Source organism: Streptopelia decaocto, assembly GCF_964273445.1.
Source record: "Streptopelia decaocto genome assembly, chromosome: Z".
NCBI lineage: Eukaryota > Metazoa > Chordata > Aves > Columbiformes > Columbidae > Streptopelia > Streptopelia decaocto.
In genome coordinates this window covers 54196411-54216153 of record NC_138657.1, presented here as the reverse complement: position 1 = coordinate 54216153, position 19743 = coordinate 54196411, and the positions used below count along the sequence as shown (strand labels likewise).

Sequence of the window (19743 nt, the reverse complement as noted above, 5' to 3'; positions counted from 1 at the left end):
CAGCTGCTTCTCCTGCTGGAGAAAAGCAGCTGACCTCAGGCAAAAAACGGTGGGAGAGCATTTAAGGTAGGATCACTGTGTGCTCACATCCATGAATAGCTTCTCTTCTGGATATCACCTTTTCATTTACTGTCAGAGATTTTACTGTGCTATAGGCTTTCTCAAGCTAGTCCCTTGGAACCGAAGAAACAGCCCTATTTTCCAGTATCTCCACCTGCAGTTAAGATAGCAGACTTCTGGATGACTGCATTGTATGAGACAAATCCCACAATTAAAAATAGGTGTAACATCTATCAATAACTGAATTGTCTCATGGAGAGTAATTTTAAACCATTACCCAAAATTGTCCCTTAAATTAATACATGTACATTAATACAAAGGATTATGATTATAATTGATCTGAGTATTTATCTGCCTCCCCTTCCTATTTATTTAATTACCATAAATTCAATTATGATGACAGAGCATTCGTAATTAAGGATGCTTTTTTATTTATAGGATAGATTTAAATATTTAACCCTCTGTTTCCTGATGAACCCTACACACAAATGATGAGATTACAAGATAAGTTCCTAGGAAAAGAACATTGTACAGGACTGACAAGATTAGGTCTTTTAGAGGGAAATATGGATATTTTGTGAGGCTAGATGAAAAAAAACCCTACCAATGTTAACACATTCCAGAGAGTAAAGACAGAAAGTATTGATCATGACAAAGCCACACTTCTCTCCTCAAAAGTGCTGAAGTACCATTTCTTCCTTGAGTTACAAAGCTATTATATAATTAAAATAGCTATTTTGAAAATTCTGGAAACATTAAGATTTTGGTTTAAATGATAAACTGTCTGTTTAGTAAGCGTCTGTATGCTTTAATCAAAGAGGCAAAGCAAATGCTTTTTCTTTCTGCCAATGCAACATAGAGAATGTAACTACTTGGAAAATTACACAGTGTAAGAACACATGGATTAAAATGACTTAAAAAATACGAGGTCACACAAAGTATGTTCCCATAAAGATATGAAAGACCCAGTTGCCATAATAATAACTAAAATGCTGCAGGATAAAATTTTCAAAAGCACTCATATAGCTTACAATGCTGGTCCTGTTTTCAAGCTAATGTTTCTTTAGAAATAATAGTGTATTTTACAAATGAATTATTTTTCTCTTACACACCTACAAATAGTATAGAATTTACTGTCCTAAATCAGAAAAGTCAGTTTAGAAAATTTCTTCTCATTTCCTGAGGGCTTGTAATAGAAAGACTTCACCTCGCTATAGCTACAGAACTCCATGACTTTCTACTACATTTCATTGCAAAAAGTTACTAATGAAGCTAATCAAGACATGGTCACACGCTGGTATATAAGGAAAAAAATGGGAAAGAACTTGAATTAAAACCAGTATAATAAGACAGAAATCAGAAAGCTAACATGATACAACACCAAAAGTCACCAATTAGAGTCACCACTTGACTCAAATCCTCTTTAATGAAACAGATATAAGGATATGAAACAACATCAGGTTATTATTATAAAATGCAGGTCTCAGTGAGACTTTTTATAAATCAGTATTAAGTTCAGAAACCTGTGATGGAGGAATTTTAGTGATATTAGTTCTTCTTACCTGTTATAGTTGCTTTGTTAATGGATGGTTGGTTACACATTGGTGATCGTCTGTTTAAAAGGAAAAAAAAAAGTTATAGGCCTGAGAAACTCACAGATGACTGAATCACTGAACAATACAATATAGAAAATACATTTCCTCAGAAAATTATTTGGGACTGGAATACCCTGACATTGCCAAAGAAGAAGTTCATTTAGAACAGATATTTCTTTCTATTGTAGAAGGGAATCCACAACTGACCCTGAAACCCCTCTGCAGACTGACAACTTCAAGAGAAGAACATTTTAGGAACTTACAAGTTCATTAAAAACCTACTGAATCATTCCTAGAGCTTATACATAGCTTGAAGTTTGATTTATATGCATAGTTATCATTATGCTAACAGGGCTTACAATTTCCATGATCTCTGACCTGAAAGATTTTTTAAATTATTTTTCACACATTATTTTGCATATACCTTTCACAATAATCTTCAGGTTAAATCTTCAGTGGACTGTTTTTTCCATTGAAGAAAGCTAGAAATTGCTGGACTGACACAGCTGCGCAGGGAAGTGTGGATGACTACAAGCAGGGGCCACATAGGATCTGCATATTCCAACCAAGGGGGCTGGAAATATATCTTACTGGCACTGCATATGCAATGGTAGGCAGCTGTCTTTGGAATGCTAATTACTTCTAAGTTCTAGAGACGTACATTTGCACATTTTGGGTGAGGGAAATTACTCCACTACAAAATTTGCCAGTGTAACTAACATTAATGTTAACTGTGACGCGGTAAGACAATTGGAGAAAGATCACATTTATAATCATGACCTACTGTGGATAAGTGGGATGCCATTATCTTGGATGAGTTAGGCAGAGTTCTAGGTTCAGATCACGCCAGCAGCTCACAATGAGTGTAGCTGTCTGCTCACTTTGATTCATTTGCAAGACTCAGATTCTGCCTCAATGATCATCTTTGAATGATCTTTGACATATGACTAATTTATTGAAAACCAAATACATTGCAAAACACCACTCCAAGTTTATGCAAGGACAGCAATGCAAGAGCAGTTAGTAGGCAAGGGGGCTGTTGTATCAGGGATTAATAAACTCATTACTCATCCACATGTTTTATGCAGGTTTGGTGGCACAGACTGAAATCCGTAACATCTAATTGTTTTTCTTAGTTTACATTTAAAAACTACCATTCTGAAAAGTCCAGTGGCCAAAAATTGACACTCACTTGCTGGGTGCCCGATCTTGTAAATTGGTTAATGCAGCAAAGTTATTCCGTACAGTACGCAGGCTGGCCAGCACCTGGAACAGACAAAATGGTTTCAGTCTAAATTTCTGCACAGGTGAGACTGATGTATCTACACTCTACTGTACTGAACGAAAAAGGAAAGGAAATTGCAAAACAACCATACAAGGTTTCCAGTGTTAGTTTGTCTGAAGTATTTGACCATTATTTAACAATAACGTATCTGTAATACAAGGGCGATAGTTTATTTCTTTTTTTTTTCTTTTTTTTTTTTTTTTTCTCTTAAACAACTCATTATTTGTTTAAAGGCAGACGTACTTGAAGAGGAGGAAAGTTTTTCACAGAATACTACTTAGTTCTTTAAAATGACCATAAAAGCATTTGTGTTTGGAACAGAGTAGCCCATTGAAGCCTAATACTTCATGCGTTAGACATGATTACAGATTTTTCCATTTGTGCTTCAGCCCCCACAAACCTCAAAGAACAAAGGGAATGAGATTGTCTGGACTGCCAGGAAAAATAAAAGTGGCTGCTTTAAGGGGTGCGGTTGATTTGGGGATGTGGCAGAGAAGGCCGGAGTAAGAGGAAGGTATCATCTGAGCAACGTCTTTGGCTCTTACAAGCTTTGCCTGTTGGGAAAGATGACATAAATTAACTATTTCTTTTCTGAACCTAATTTCAGGCAAGACAGCAGCTAATGGACGCAGTAGAAGAGTGTCTTCTGGTTATAAGTGGTGTAGGCACTCTCTTCTGAAGGAATTTGGTTTAACACAACAAGTGTTGTACTGTGTAAGGATAATAAGAGGCACCTCTCTGAGTAGGGAGAGGCAGTTCAGCTGATGTCAGAGAGGAACCACGAGTAATTTAGAACCAAAGAGGGAATGGGAGGACACAGCAACACTAATCACTGGTGTGTCTTTACAGGAATTGCTCATTGTTGTTTCTCAGCCTCTGCTAGGCTGGTTCCCTAGTGAACCTGTGCTTGGGAAAACAGAGGTGGAAATGAGAATTTGGGTTCCAGAGCTCCGAGTCAGGAAGGGGAAAGAAGTGTACAGGGCCAGTTATGAGTGGAGGCTAAATAGCCTGTCTGGACCCATGCTCGGGTCCCTGAAGACCTACAAAGGAGTCTCTCTACCGTGCTCATCACTATGCACATTGACTAAATATTTCCATTGTCTGAAATTATTAACCTCTCCTTTTTCAGGAAATAGAGGCTTGAATGTTTGGTTTATGTCCTTCTATTTGTTCTTCTGGCAGAAGGCTGTGCTGCCATCCAGTGAGACCTGGACAAGCTGGAGAGTTGGGCGGGGAATAACCTAATGAAATTTAACAAGGGAAAGTGTAGAGTCCTGCATCTGGGCAGGAACAACTCCAGGTTCCAGTATAGGTTGGGAAATTACATATTAGAGAGCAGTGTAGGGGAAAGGGACCTGGGGGTCCTGGTGGACAACAGGATGACCATGAGCCAGCACTGTGCCCTTGTGGCCAGGAAGGCCAATGGCATCCTGGGGTGTATTTGAAGGGGGGTGGTTAGTAGATCGAGAGAGGTCCTCCTTCCCCTCTACTCCGCCCTGGTGAGACCACATCTGGAATATTGTGTCCAGTTCTGGGCCCCTCAGTTCAAGAAGGACAGGGAACTGCTGGAGAGGGTCCAGCGTAGGGCAACAAAGATGATGAAGGGAGTGGAGCATCTCCCTTATGAAGAAAGGCTGAGGGAGCTGGGTCTCTTTAGTTTGGAGAAGAGGAGACTGAGGGGTGACCTTATTAATGTTTATAAATATATAAAGGGTGAGTGCCATGAGGATGGAGCCAGGCTCTTCTCGGTGGCAAACAATGATAGGACAAGGGGTAATGGGATCAAGCTGGAACACAAGAGGTTCCACTTAAATTTGAGAAAAAACTTCTTCTCCATGAGGGTGACAGAGCACTGGAACAGGCTGCCCAGGGAGGTTGTGGAGTCTCCTTCTCTGGAGACATTCAAAACCTGCCTGGACATGTTCCTGTGCGACCTCACCTAGGCGTTCCTGCTCCAGCAGGGGGATTGGACTAGATGATCTTTTGAGGTCCCTTTCAATCCCAAACATACTGTGATAAGTACTTAAAACAATTTAATTTTTCATTGCAATTTGCTTTAAGTGACAGTTTCTCTGTCCACAGAGGTTCCACTTGTGCTTAATGTTTCTAGAGTTAGATTTGTAAGCAAAAAGCAACAGTCCCCTGCAAACCTCTTAAGGTTTAATCCCTAAGAAAATAATACTGTTTTCAAAATCAAGTTACATACAAAATTTGCAAGTGAATTAAAACCTTCTTGATGATAAAAATAACTACAGAATTGGTCCCTAAATTTCAAATCACTCAAACTGTTTCATTTTGAAAAGAGAAATTCTACAAATAATTAAATTACAGCACTTGCTGTATATGACAATATAGGGAAGTGCAACTAATAATATCATTGTGATAGACTATTTTAATCTTAACTTACAAAATTCCATTTTGGTAAAAATAGTAAATTATCTTGTCCTAGGGTCATATTCTACGTGGGGGACACAGCATGCCACCCTGCTTCCAGTTAACAAATGGAGTCACACTACCATGGTGATGTGATGAATAGTAACTGATATTCTAAAATTGGAACTATTACCATGAGATGGCTCATAATCAGATGAAACAAGCCTCCTGATCAATTGAAGAAAATACAGACAATTTGAAATAACTGGAACATGTGTTCCTCATGCCATGATATACTACCACCAGGAAGCCCTGAATGGATTAAAATGGTGCTCTGGCTATTTGCAAGACAAAATGCATCTACATGATGAAACATTGCTCTAGGAAGACATTACAAGGGTGGCCTGTATAAGGTATATACATTGTACGGTCCTGTGGGATCCAATTTGTGAAGTCCTGAGTGAGGGCCTAGACTGCTAACATAACTCAGAGGGGTGGGCCCTGTGCTTGGCTACAGATGCAGTCTGTAGGCAGGCCCCACTGGGAAATGGGATTTTGCATATTCAAATCATTTTTAGATAATGGCTACGTTTTTCCTAAGAGTCTAATGAGATGTCACTTCCCCTCTATTAGGTACACTCTCTCAACTGCATCTCAATTGCCCTTGTGTCAGGGAATGTGATGTGATAACTCACCCTTGTGAGTGCTCTTTCTCCTGTTCAGTGCAAATGAAAACAGGTTGATTTAAACCACTGCTAACAGGGTTTTGCACTGAATTACTAAAAGCTCTCAAATAATCCATTAGGGAACTTTGGTGCAAGTAGCAATAACATTCAGCTGTTCCTGCTCTAATTGCTGCAGCATGTCCACCAACACCAAGAGGAATATGAAACCACTCTTAAAATAAACAGGGTGTTTTTTCCCAGGAAAAAAATATCCATAAATGGGATGTAATATTTTCTGGTTTTCTAGGCATACTATAACCTGTTTTATTTATGTGGCATAATCTGTAACAAAAATTCAGATGACAATGAACATGAAATCAACTACTGTAAATATTATTGGATTGCTTGACCACCATACAATTTGCGTGTTTTCTGTCCTCAAGAGTTAGAGTTTTGATGTTTCCTGAGGAACTAAAACTAGAAGTGGTTTTACTTATTTTTCCTCTTGTTTTTCCTGTAATTTTTTCTCTTCCATTCTTGTTGAAGTATATTTGAGAGATCTCAAAATATTCTTAGAAAAGGCCCTGACTTAATAGTTTATCTACTAATAAAAGATAAAGGTATCCTTCATACTAAAGATTTGATAAGCCAGTGTTTTAAAAACACTGTATCTATTTAAAATATAATTAAATCTAAAATAACCTATTAAATTAATATTGTTTTGACAACTGATCATTAGACCAAAACAACCTGCATATTCAGACTGAGGTTGGACACATTGCTTTTTTGAGACTGCCATGTAACTCAACCTTTCCCTTTTCATACACCTTCAATCACACATGTGTTCTAGATTTCTTTTTCCCCCTGTAGTTTACTGAGTTAATTTTCATTTCTATTATAGAGCAAAATCTATAATGAGTTCAAGGAATATAAATGTTAAATTTTCATATCTAACAAGATAGGTATATTGCTAAAAACTGTGGAGTTTTGTTCTAAATTATATAGAATTTTGAGTTGATATTATGTTTCACAAAACAATCTGAATTGAACAAACGAACAAACAAGTAGAGATGGTTTTCTAAAGGAACATTAGTATTCTGGGTAAAACTTGCATCTAAAAATTACCTTGTATTGAATGCATAAAAGATGTTCAAATGGAGAAATTGTAATTATAAAGAGCAGGAGAATAACAGAGAGCACATATTTGTCATCATCATGACTGTCTGCTACAGTACTTAAAAAGACATCAGTCGAAGGTGTTCATTGTGTTGTTGCACTGCAACTTTTCAGATAATCAATATAAGATAATCAATATAAGATAAGCACTAAAAAAGAGAGATACAGATAACAGAGTGAAGGTTTATGACTTTCTGTTTAGATATTACTTTCCTGCTTCAAGCAACCATAACTTATATAATATTAACAAAGGAAAACAACTGGCTTGGCATTTGGCCTTTAACTTGAAAGATCATGTGAGAAATATTGCAAAATTGTGCCTACCTGAGCAAATGGTGTTACAATCAAGTCATCTCCATGTCTGAAAAAAAGAGCAGAGTTGTAAGTTAGGTATTACAGAAAACTTATCTCACTGCTGTAACAGAAACAAAATCAGGTTTTACAATGCACTGTAGGTAACTCCAGTTTTATTCTTCACTTGTTACTCACTAGCACTGCTTTACATATCCTTTGAAAAGTAAATATCAACTTAGTTATTGCCCAACTACCTGGCATGTCTATAGGATGGTTGATGAACCAGCTGGTTTCTGTGCTGCGGGTTTGGGCAGGTGATTGACCACCCAGGATCATCTGCAGAGATTTCAGCCCAAAGAATGGAGGTGAAAATACCAAAAGTGACCCCACTGAGGTTTACCAGCAGGTTTGTGAGCACTGGACAGGTAACTGCAGATGGCTGGGCAGCACCTTGCAGACAAACAAAAACCTAGTAAAACTTTAAAACTGAGTCACAGCTCTGTAGCTATAGGGGGTGTGACCGAGTGTGTGCTGTTGCTGTGGTAATCTCACCCACATCACGGGGTGACGTATGGGCAAGGTGCTGGGATGATGCACTGTCAAGGAGAAGGAAGGGAAGAAGGAAATAGAGGTTCCCTCGCTTTAGCACCAAAAGCTGACACTTGAAATGGTTTCCAAAAAATAGTGCCTTGTAAATACAAGATGAAGGGCTGTTGATCTGAAGAGTAGCACCTGTAGCAGTGAGGATATGGAGTCAGACCTCTCCAGGGGACCACGGAGACAGGGAAAACATGGAGTTGTTAGTTATCATATCCAGTATATGGCAGCAATCAAGATGAAAAGAAGTTTTCCAAAGACAAAAATCCAATATGACTCTGTTTTAATTTCCCTGTATTTTCCTGCAATGAATTTATTGTGATTAGCTACAAGTTGCAGCTTTCAGCAGAAATTACCATTGCTTTGATGTATTTTAGTATTATTTAAGTGTAAGCACAAAATACGAATATTTAACAATGGATTTCAAGTTCACAAAAAGCTAATCAGAAAAAGTATTTCTGAAAGTGGAGAAATATGATTTCATCATTTTTATAATTTATATACTGCCCACAAGACAGTAATGTTTTTGCAGGTGTTGCAAGACCTCATAAAAAAGCAGTAAGTACAACCAGAGAGCCTGTAAGAATGAAACAAACTTCACCAGTCTTCAAAATTATCATAATGCTTAATATCTGCCTAGCTGTTTTCTTTACCATCCCTTTTATTCCTGTTAGTTGTAATAAAGAAACGGGGGTTTGCAGACTCTGTGGAAGAAGTCTGAACTTTTAGCAGCACCTTGGCAGGATTGGTTGGAATAAGGTGTTGTGTCAGTTGAAACCACAGTCCTAGCCTGGCTGGAAAGCATTTAAACCTGATCCTCACACCCAACCAGATGAAACATGGCACTGTGGAAGAAACAGGGAGGCTTTAATTGTCCAATGAACCCAAATCAAATCAATTATTACAGACACTGTCAATCAGCCCAGAGCATTAATAACGCAGATAATGACCAGCTGGGTTTAGTACCTCTTCATGTTTTTGTTGGGTCATCAAAACATCAGGAAATGCCCTAGACTATCGTTTCTGAATCAGAATTGCTTAAGGAGTATTTTTACTGTTTGCATATAGCTAATCCATTTTCTGTTCTGTTTTGACACTTGAAAGATGCACAGTTCTGTAGACAGGGAATCCTGCATTATTAGTCATCTGAATGATTTCTGCAAAGATGGAAGAGCCCAGAGCTTCAAGTAAATTATTTGCCAGTCTTCCTCACGCCTCCCCACTTTATCTGTTTCTCAGGTACTTTAGGCAAAAAAGGCAAACAAAAGGTTGAGCAAATTCTTAGCAATAAGTGTGTTTTCTAAGCAACCAGATTTTGCACAGACAAGATCTAAAATTGATATGTAGCCCCTCCGGCTTTTTTTTTTTTTTTTTTTTTTAACTGATCTAGTTTAATTCCCACATTTGGAATGATGAAGAAGTGGAATCCTGGAGATGAACAGTTTTACAAATAGCAGTAGCACTGGACAAGAACAAAAGAATTAAATTGTTGCTACCTGCAAATAAGCCAGATAGAGTAGAGCTAGCTCTTTCTAGCACCACAGGTATCTGTCAATGGAAAACACTCTGAATGCCCAGCGTATGACACAAATTCACAAAATATCCAAGAGTGCTTCAAATTCCCAGGCAACTGTTACAATATAGTTTTTAGCTGTCAAAGTGCAGATTGGCAAAAACAGGAAAATAGGATGGTCCTTTTTCTAACCATCTCCTGTGGGCTTCCCTACTGGAAGTGGTACTTTCTTGCTCTTCCTCCCATTCAGTGCCCCTATCTGCCACCCCTTGAATGCTGATGCACTTTTAAGAGGCAACAGATACATGTTTCTGGGATTTCTGCTCAGGAGGTTCCCTTTTTCTTTTCTATAAAATAGCATTACCACCTTCCTCCAATTTTCAAACATCATTCTTCTTGATCTCTTGCTGGACTGCATTTCATTGGAGAACACTGATAAAATAGTGTAGCTTGTTATTTTCTAGAGAAGGTATTACAAAGTATTAATTTTATGCACTGAAATCAACTCAGGATTTAATTTTCACTTTTCAAATGCTCCTTGTGTCAAGAGCAACAATTTCAGAAATTATCATTATTTTAGTGAAAATGTGATACTGAAAGTACAGATATCCACAACTTTCACAAAGCAGTTTAGCACAGACCAGACCCACTTGAACAGTAAAGCAATTGCATAGTGTGGTGCATGATCTGTAATTCACATTGGGCCAGGAAATCTGTAAAAGGTGAGAGTGCTCAAAAAGCAAGCAGATGAGTCTAAATCAGCTGTGGCTTTTCTTTTGTATAGAAGAGCAAGAACATATGATTCAATCAAAGTGTCATCGATCCACAGTGTACTGGGGTGTGGTAAACACTACAATGTATGATTATTCTGCTGTTTTCTTTTCAGATGATACAGAATCTGATACATGATTCTGTCTGGATTCTGGACAGAATAGTGCCACACATCTATATACAGAAGCAAGGAGAGGGAGTGTAAAACCTGTGCAATATATCATAAGCTTCTAAATATAGACAGAACTATTAACCTTTAAGGTCAGAAGAAATTGTTCACATCAGTGTTAGACTCTGTTAACTAGAATCCCCGGCATACTTGTTCATGCCTTCATTTTTCAAAGGGAAGACAGATTTGAAAGCAGAATAATTTTAACAGAGCCCCCAAATTTAAAATGATCAAATCTACCACCACCAAAAAAAGACTGCTAAAGCACACAGTAGTTCACTCAGCCAGCCAGCCACAGCCCAGGATGTTCCTCCAGTGCATTGACGATAACTTTCTGATGCAAATGGTGGAGGAGCCAACTAGGAGAGGAGTGCTGCTGGATCTCATCCGCACTAACAAGGGGGGCCTGGTTGAAGTGGTAAAGATTGAGGGCTGCTGTAGTTGCAGTGACCATGAAATAGTGGAGTTCAGGATCTCATGTGGCAGGAGCAGAATACCAAGCAGAATTGCAACCCTGGACTTCAACAGGGCAAACTTGGGCCTTTTCAAATATTTGTTAGGGAAAATCCCATGGGCAAGGCTGCTTGTAGGTGAAGGGGCCAAAGATAGTTGGTTAGTGTTCAGGGATTGTTCCTACCAAGCTCAGGATCAGAGCATCCTGACACGTTGGAAGTCAAGGAAGGGAGCCAGGAGACCTGTTTGGTTAAATAGGGAACTGCTGGGCAAACTCAAGTGGAAGTGGGGAGTCTACAGATCATGGAAGGAGGGGCTGGCCACTTTGGAAGAATACAACACTGTTGTCAGAGGATGTAGGGAGGCAATTAGGAAAGCTAAAGCCTCCTTAGAATTAAACGTGGTGAGAGGGGTCAAGGACAACAGAAAGAGCTTCTTCAAATATACCACAGATAAAACTAACACTAGAGGCAATGTAGGCCCACTGATGAATGAGGTAGGTGCCCTGGTGACAGAAGATACAGAGAAGGCAGAGTTACTGAATGCCTTCCTTGTCCCTGTCTACTCTCCTGGAGGCTGTCCCAAGGAGCCTCGTGCCCCTGAGGCCCCAGAGGGAGTCAGGGCAATGGAGGAGTTTGCCTTAGTTGATGAGGACTGGGTTACAGACCAGTTAAGCAATCTGGACATCTATAAATCCATGGGTCCTGACAGGATGCACAGGAGCTGGCTGAGGTCATTGCTAGGCCACTCTCCATCATCTTTAGTAAGTTGTGGGGAATGGGAGAGGTGCCTGAGGACTGGAGGAAAGCAAATGTCACTCCGGTCTTCAAAAAGGGCAAGAAGGAGGACCTGGGTAACTATAGACTGGTCAGCCTCACCTCCGTCCCTGGGAAGGTGATGGAAAAACTTATCCTTTCTCCCATCTCAAGGCATATCAAGGATAAGAGGGTCATTAGGAGCAGTCAACATGGCTTCACCAAGGGAAAGTCATGCTTGACCTACGTCATGGCCTTTTATGAGGATATAACGAGGTGGATAGATGATGGCATAGCGGTGGATGTGGTCTACCTTGATTTCAGTAAAGCATTTGACACGGTCTCCCACAGCATCATCACTGCTAAACTGAGGGAGTGCAGTCTGGACGACTGGGTAGTGAGGTGGACTGTGAACTGTCTGAAAGAAAGAAGCCAGAGAGTTGTGATCAATGGGGCAGAGTCTAGTTGGAGGGCTGTATCTAGTGGAGTCCCTCAAGGGTCAGTACTGTGGCCAGTACTATTCAATATATTCATCAAGGACTTGGAAGAGGGACTAGACTGTGCTATCAGCAAGTTTGCTGATGACGCCAAGCTGGGAGGAGTGGCTGACACGCCAGAAGGCTGTGCTGCCATCCAGCGAGACATGGACAGGCTGGAGAGTTGGGCGTGGAGAAATTTGATGAAATATAACGGGAAAGTGTAGAGTCTTGCATCTGGGCAGGAACAACCCCAGGATCCAATGTAAACTGGGAAACAACCTGTTGGAGAGCAGCATAGGGGAAAGGGACCTGGGGGTCCTGGTGGACAGCAGGAAGACCTTGAGCCAGCACTATGCTCTTGTGGCCAGGAAGGCCAATGGCATCCTGGGATGTATTAGAAGGGGGGTGGTTAGTAGGTCAAGAGAGGTTCTCCTTCCCCTCTACTCTCCCCTGGTGAGACCACACGTGGAGTATTGTGTCCAGTTCTGGGCCCCTCAGTTCAAGAAGGACAGGGAACTGCTGGAGAGAGTGCAGCACAAAGCCACGAAGATGATAGAAGGAGCGGAGCATCTCCTGTATGAGGAAAGGCTGAGGGAGCCGGGTCTCTTTAGTTTGGAGCAGACTGAAGGCTGACCTCATTACTGTTTATAAATACATAATGGTTGAGTGTCAGGAGGATAGCGCCAGGCTCTTCTCGGTGACAACCAGTGGTAGGACAAGGGGTAATGGGTTCAAACTGGAACATAGGAGGTTCCATTTAAATTTGAGAAGAAACTGCTTCTCAGTAAGGGTGACAGAAAACTGGAACAGGCTATTCAAGGATGTTGTGGAGTCTCCTAATCTGGAGACATTCAAAACCCGCCTGGACACATTCCTGTGTAATGTCATCTAGGTGTTCCTGCTCTGGCGGGGGGACTGGATTAGATGATCTTTTGAGGTCCCTTCCAAGCCCTGATATTCTGTGATTCTGTATGAAGCTACTTGACAAACTTAATTTCATTCTAAGACAATGTTACCCACCAAGTTGACCAAGGGAAGCCTATCAATGTGATCTTTTTGGATTTCAGTAAATCCTCTGATACTGTCTCCCACAGTATTCTTCTCGACAAAATGGCCAGCATACAGCTGGGTAAAGACACAATGCAGTGGGTGAGCAACTGGCTGATGGGCCAGGCTCAAAGGGTTCTAGTAAACGTGGTTATGTCGGGCTGGCAATCAGTCACCAGTGGGGTTCCTCAGGGATCCATCTTAGGGCTGGCACTTTTCAATGTCTTTATTAATGACTTAGACTCAGGTATTGAGGAATTACTTAGAAAGTTTGCTGATGACACTAAATTGGGAGGAGCTGTTGACACTCCCAAGGGCAGAGAGGCCCCACAGAGGGATCTGGACAAATTGGAGAATTGGGCAATCACCGCCCACGCGAAGTTCAACAAGGGCAAATGCTGGATTTTGCACCTGGGACATGGCAACCCTGGCTGTACGTACAGACTGAGAGATGAGAGACTGGAAAGCAGCTCTGCGGAGAAGGATCTGGGAGTTCTGGTTGACAGCAAGTTGAACATGAGCCTACAGTGTGCCCTGGCAGCCAAGAGGGCAACTGTGTCCTGGGTGCATCCAGCACAGCATTGCCAGCCGGGAGAGGGAGGTGATTGTCCCGCTCTGCTCTGCACTGGTGCAGCCTCACCTGGTGCACTGCTTGCAGTTCGGGGTGCTACAGGATAAAAAGGATGTAAAGCTACCTGAGGGTGTCCAGAAGAGGCCTATGAAGCTGGTGAAAGGTTTGGAGAGGAAGCCATGTGAGGAGCAACTAAAGTCACTGGGTTTGTTCAGCCTGGAGAAGAGGAGGCTAAGAGGAGACCTCATTGCAGTCTACGGCTTCCTCATAAGGGGAGGAGGAGGGGCAAGTGCTGACCTCTTCTCTCTGGTGACCAATGATAGGACCTGAGGGAATGGCATGAAGATGTATCAGGGGAGGTTTAGGTTGGACATTAGGAAAAGGTTCTTCCCCCAGAGGGTGGTGGAGCACAGGAACAGGCTCCCCAGAGAGGTGTCATGGCCCCAAGCCTGACAATGTTCAAGAAGAGACTGGACAATGCCCTCAGACACATGGTGTGAACTGTGGGGTTGTCATATGCAGGGACAGAAGTGGACTTGATGATCCTTGTGTGTCCCTTCCAATTCAGGACGTTCTATGATTCTGTGCTGATGTGAGACATAAACAGGATAAACAAGACCTCTGTCTAAGGGGAGAAGTATATTAAAGATATGGACACCATTTTGACATTCTCATGGAGAAAATACAGTCAAAATAAAATTCCTGGTTAAACTTGATACAATTTTTATACCATACATTATATGAGTGGTGGAAATAATCTTGACGGTTTGTATCAGTGGTTTGCCACACTCGGCCATTTGAATTAAAAATTCACTTAGGTCCCCAGGAGAAGTACTGGCTGGGGATGCCAGCCAGGCTTTAAACCCAACTGGCATAGTCTGTGTTGGATTCTCTGGCTACAAACCTGGGACATAGCCTGTTTGAAAGAATCAAGCTGCCAAGAGACTTTTAAAAGCCCTAGGGGACAGTGGCTGTCTGGAATCCCTGCACTGTGCTCCCCAGCAAGAACTACGGCTTTTGTCACATTGTCACAAGAATTGTCTCATTTTCTACTGAGTCGTTTTGGTGCTTTTTTTTTTTTAAATTAATATAGAAACATAGCAGACATAAAAGCAAGAGCAAAATCCGTACTGTCTACATACAACATATAAATTAAGAAAGAAGACTAACATGAAAGCAGTTTCTTAATTGAACCAGAAAATCTATTGCAGCCTCCTTTTTCAGTGTATACATCTAGGATTAAATGTGACATCCACTAATTTCTGTATATAAGGCTGATTCAGACTTACTCTCCAACAACATGCTATAAATTCAGCTTAAATGAGACATTCGTATTTTGCTTGCACATATGCTGGAATATGAATATACCATGTGCAAAATCACAAATGGAGGACAAAGAGTAAGGTGATCATTTACCCTAATTGCTAGGATTAATTTTTTTTCCCAAATAACATTTTATAGGTGCAGCCAAATAAACACATAAGAAACATATGAATTAGGTATGCTGAACACATGCGTATTGCCCAGATTCAGTTTTTAGCAGAAATTAAATCAGATTCTAGGTTGTGCTGTGTTACAGTAATAGAAACATCCTGTATGATACTAGCCAGCAGAAGCTGTGCTCAAAGGACAGTGAACAGGAGGGGTGGATGGCTGCTACAAGTAGCTTGCATTTTATCATCATCTGTGTTTGGAAAATCCAGATGGGTTGGTTTGTGATATTGATTTTGCAGAGTCAGAAATCACAGCTCTCCAAGTTAGTTTATTCTGTAGGAATAGTGTTTAAGTCATGTCATCTCAATTTCCAAAGATTTGAAACTATTTTTCAATCCTAATATGAGATAGTTCTGGCCTGGCTCCAAAAGCTAAGGCTGACTGGAAATAAGCAGCACCTCTCGGTGTTGTGCCTGCATTATGGAGAATGTCAGAAACTGGATTAAAGCTTTTCCCAGACAGTCAGTGAATTGTCAGTGATTTGCAACTCATTGAAAGTCTGAGCACCATTTGGAGGCTGATCAGGCATTTAAGGCAGCAGCTAGAGTCTACAACACTGTGGGCAGGTTGGGATTTAGGGTTGAGAGAGCAAGCAATTGAAATTGTTGATGGAGTCATGAACTACAGATAGGGGGTTGCTTTTCTCAGGGCATTTCTTTATTTCTTGGACCATGTACCTTAAAGGATTTTTATGAAGAGCTACTTGAAACCACTTGTTCCATCCCAGAGTAGAAAGAAATCAGACCCTGAATGAAGCAAACTCTGATCAACTATTGTCTGAATGTTTCTGAACAACACATTTATTTAACACTGTGCAGTTATGTTCTCCTGATACTTCTTTCTAATATAGCAACAGAGCCTGCCCTAATTAGTCAAAAATATTGTTGTAATATTAGAAGTTCTGGAGAGCTCAATCTACTTATTTTTGATTGAGCTTAACCAGATGGAAGAAGATTTTCTTGGAAAAGCCACAACCCCTGAAAAGACCATTATCCCAGCCAAAAGAAAGACTGGTTATAGTAGTTCTCCTTGCACTATCTAACTAGGCAAGTTTGATTTAGGGAAAAACATCAAATGGGAAAAAACATTTGACCAGCACAAATCTCACTAGCAAATACTGCAGATATAAGTGTTTGCAAACACCACAACTTACTTCATATGGACCACAAATCAAGTTACTCCATTATGGCATGTTGATGAAGAAAACAATACTTGGTTGCTTTATGATCAGAGATCCAAAAGACAGCTCAAAAAATGTGGTTTATTACACATGGCTAATACACAGAATCACACAGAATCACAGAATGTTAGGGATTGGAAGGGACCTTGAAAGATCATCTAGCCCAATCCCCCTGCCGGAGCAGGAACACCCAGATGAGGTTACACAGGAAGGCGTCCAGGTGGGTTTTGAATGTCTCCAGACTACCAAGATATGCCACATATTTGGAGCTTTCCAGGTATACAGGATAATTCGTACAAGAAAGTACTTTAATTTTTCATGCCAGCTTTTTAGCATGTTGATTCCTGAAGGTACACTCTATTAGGTTTGAAAGAAACCTTTGAATAGTTGGAGTCCATTCTGTTGAAGTCATTAGTGTTAGGTCACCTAAATGACAATCTTATTTCCAATTGAACTACATTAGCACCCTAGGTGAGGAGCAATCTCAAGGCTTGGAAAGCCAGAATGAACATAACCACTACAGTCTAAAGGACTGAAAAGAAACCCTGAATAACAATGTGTTTTTAAATCAGTATTTTGAGATTTAGTCCAGGCAGTATCAAGAAGTATTATCTAGTTACCTGTGTACTTTACTGTGCATCACTGGTTTCACATCACTGCACCTGCATTTTTGAGCAGTATAAAAACAAGACACTTTGCTGGGTGACAGGAGCAGCTAACCGTGTCTCAGTGATGGTGATCTGAATCAAGATCCATTGAATCAAGAAGCTTCATTCAGGATTGCTGGATGGGCTCGAATCAGAATCAGCTGACTAACTCAAAGCACAGAAATTATTACTATTTTTCCCTATTCCATATAATAAACTACAGGAATACTATCAGGCTTCTTCTGTCTCCCATGAAAGTATCACAGTACGTCTGGAAGAGTTCAAGGAAGATAAGGCCTCTTATGACAGACCCAGCTACTTCCTTGATCAGGATGCTTAAATGTTTTCCAAAGAGACTGCACTTGCACAACTGACTTGGTATCTGCCTGAGGAAATCCTGTAGGTACTGATGTAGTGGGCCATTACAGAAGGATGCCAGGATGATGTGCAGCCTCGCAGTCACAGGCCCTGCTTATCGTGGGGGATTTTAACTACCCTGATATTTGCTGTATCAAAAATAGTGTGATCAGCAGGACAAGAGAAGTGATCCTTCCCCTGTACTCTGCATTGGTGAGGCCACACTTATTGTGTTCAGTTCTGGGCCCCTCAGTTCAGGAAAGATATTGAAGTGCTGGAGCGAGTCCAGAGAAGAGCAACAAGACTGGTGAAAGGACTTGAACACGAGGCCTATGGGGAGAGGCTGAGGGAGCTGGGGTTGTTTAGTCTGGAGAAGAGGAGGCTTAGAGGTGACCTCATCACTCTCTATAACTACCTGAAGGGAAGTTATAGCCAAGTGGGGATTGGTCTCTTCTCCCAGGCAGTTAGCAACAGGACAAGAGGGCATGGGCTTAAACTCTGCCAGGGGAAATTTAGGCTGGATATTAGAAAGAAATTATTTACAGAGAGAGTGGTCAGGCATTGGAATGGCCTGCCCAGGGAGGTGGTGGACTCACAGTCCCTGAAGGTTTTTAAACTGAGATTGAACATGGCACTTAGTACCATCATGTAGTAAATGGACTGGAGTTGGACCAAGGATTGGACTTGATGATCTCTGAGGTCTTTTCCAACCCAGTCGATTTTGTGATTCTGTAATTCTGAGGACTACTCAGTCAGCCATTCACAGTCCAGGAGGTTCCTCCAGTGCATTGATGATAATAACTTTGTGATGCAAATGGTGGAGGAGCCAACTAGGAGAGGAGCACTGCTGGATCTCATTCTCACTAACAAGGAGGGTCTGGTTGAAGCAGTAAAGGTTGAGGGCTGCCTTGGCTGAAGTGACCATGAGATAGTGGAGTTCAGGATCTCATGTGACAGGAGCAGAATACCAAGCAGAATTGCAACCCTGGACTTCAGTAGGGCCAACTTTGGCCTCTTCAAGCAATTGCTAGGGAAAATCCCATGGGAGAGGGTACTTGTAGGTAAGGAGGCTCAAGAGAGTTGGTTAGCATTCAAGGACTGCTTCTTCCAAGCTCAAGATCAGAGCATCCCAACAGGTCAAGGAAGGGAGCCAGGAGACCTGCTTGGTTAAACAGGGAACTGCTGGGCAAACTCAAGTGGAAGAAGAGAGTCTACAGATCATGGAAAGATGGGCTGGCCACTTGGGAAAAACATAAGGCTGTTGTCAGAGGATGCAGGGAAGCAATTAGGAAAGCTAAGGCCTCCTTAGAATTAAACGTGGTGAGAGGGGTCAAGGACAACAGAAAGAGCTTCTTCAAATATACCACAGATAAAACTAACACTAGAGGCAATGTAGACCCACTGATGAATGAGGTAGGTGCCCTGGTGACAGAAGATACAGAGAAGGCAGAGTTACTGAATGCCTTCCTTGTCCCTGTCTACTCTCCTGGAGGCTGTCCCAAGGAGCCTCGTGCCCCTGAGGCCCCAGAGGGAGTCAGGGCAATGGAGGAGTTTGCCTTAGTTGATGAGGACTGGGTTACAGACCAGTTAAGCAATCTGGACATCCATAAATCCATGCGTCCTTATTGGGTGCACCTGCAAGTGCTGAGGGAGCTGGCTGAGGTCATTGCCAGGCCACTCTCCATCATCTTTAGTAAGTTGTGGGGAATGGGAGAGGTGCCTGAGGACTGAAGGAAAACAAATGTCACTCCAGTCTTCAAAAAGGGCAAGAAGGAGGACCCAGGTAACTATAGACCTGTCAGCCTCATCACCATCCTCAGAAAGGTGATGGAACAACTTATTGTTGACGCTGTCTCAGGGCATATCAAGGATAAGAGGGTCATTAGGAGCAGTCAACATGGCTTCATCAAGGGGAAGTCACACTTAACCAACCTCATGGCCTCTGGTGAAGACATAACCAGGTGGACAGATGATGGTAAAGCAGTGGATATGGTCTATCTTGTTTTCAGTAAAGGATTTGACACAGTCTCCCACAGTATCCTCACAGCTAAACTGAGGACGTGTGGTCTGAACAATCAGAGGTGGACTGTGGCTGAAGGAAAGAAACCAGAGAGTTGTGATCAATGGGGCAGAGTCTAGTTGGAGGCCGGTATCTAGTGGAGTCCCTCAAGGGTCAGTACTGCGACCGGTATTATTCAATATATTCATCAATTACTTGGAAGAGGGAATAGAGTGCACTGCCAGCAAGCTTGCTGATGACAC

At 41.5% G+C, this 19743-nt stretch overlaps 1 protein-coding gene across 2 annotated transcripts in view; it reads right to left on the bottom strand.

Annotated features, from left to right (window-relative positions):
- LOC309451561 (3',5'-cyclic-AMP phosphodiesterase 4D) overlaps positions 1-19743 on the bottom strand; it is a gene marked incomplete at its 5' end in the record, with an annotated part of 350513 nt that overhangs the window by 91822 nt on the left and 238948 nt on the right. For both annotated transcript variants that reach the window (XM_082075311.1, XM_082075312.1), the window contains 3 exons: positions 1623-1672; positions 2848-2921; positions 7479-7515. In XM_082075311.1, the coding sequence (XP_081931437.1) occupies positions 1623-1672; positions 2848-2921; positions 7479-7515 (161 nt within the window). The remainder of the gene's footprint in view (positions 1-1622; positions 1673-2847; positions 2922-7478; positions 7516-19743) is intronic.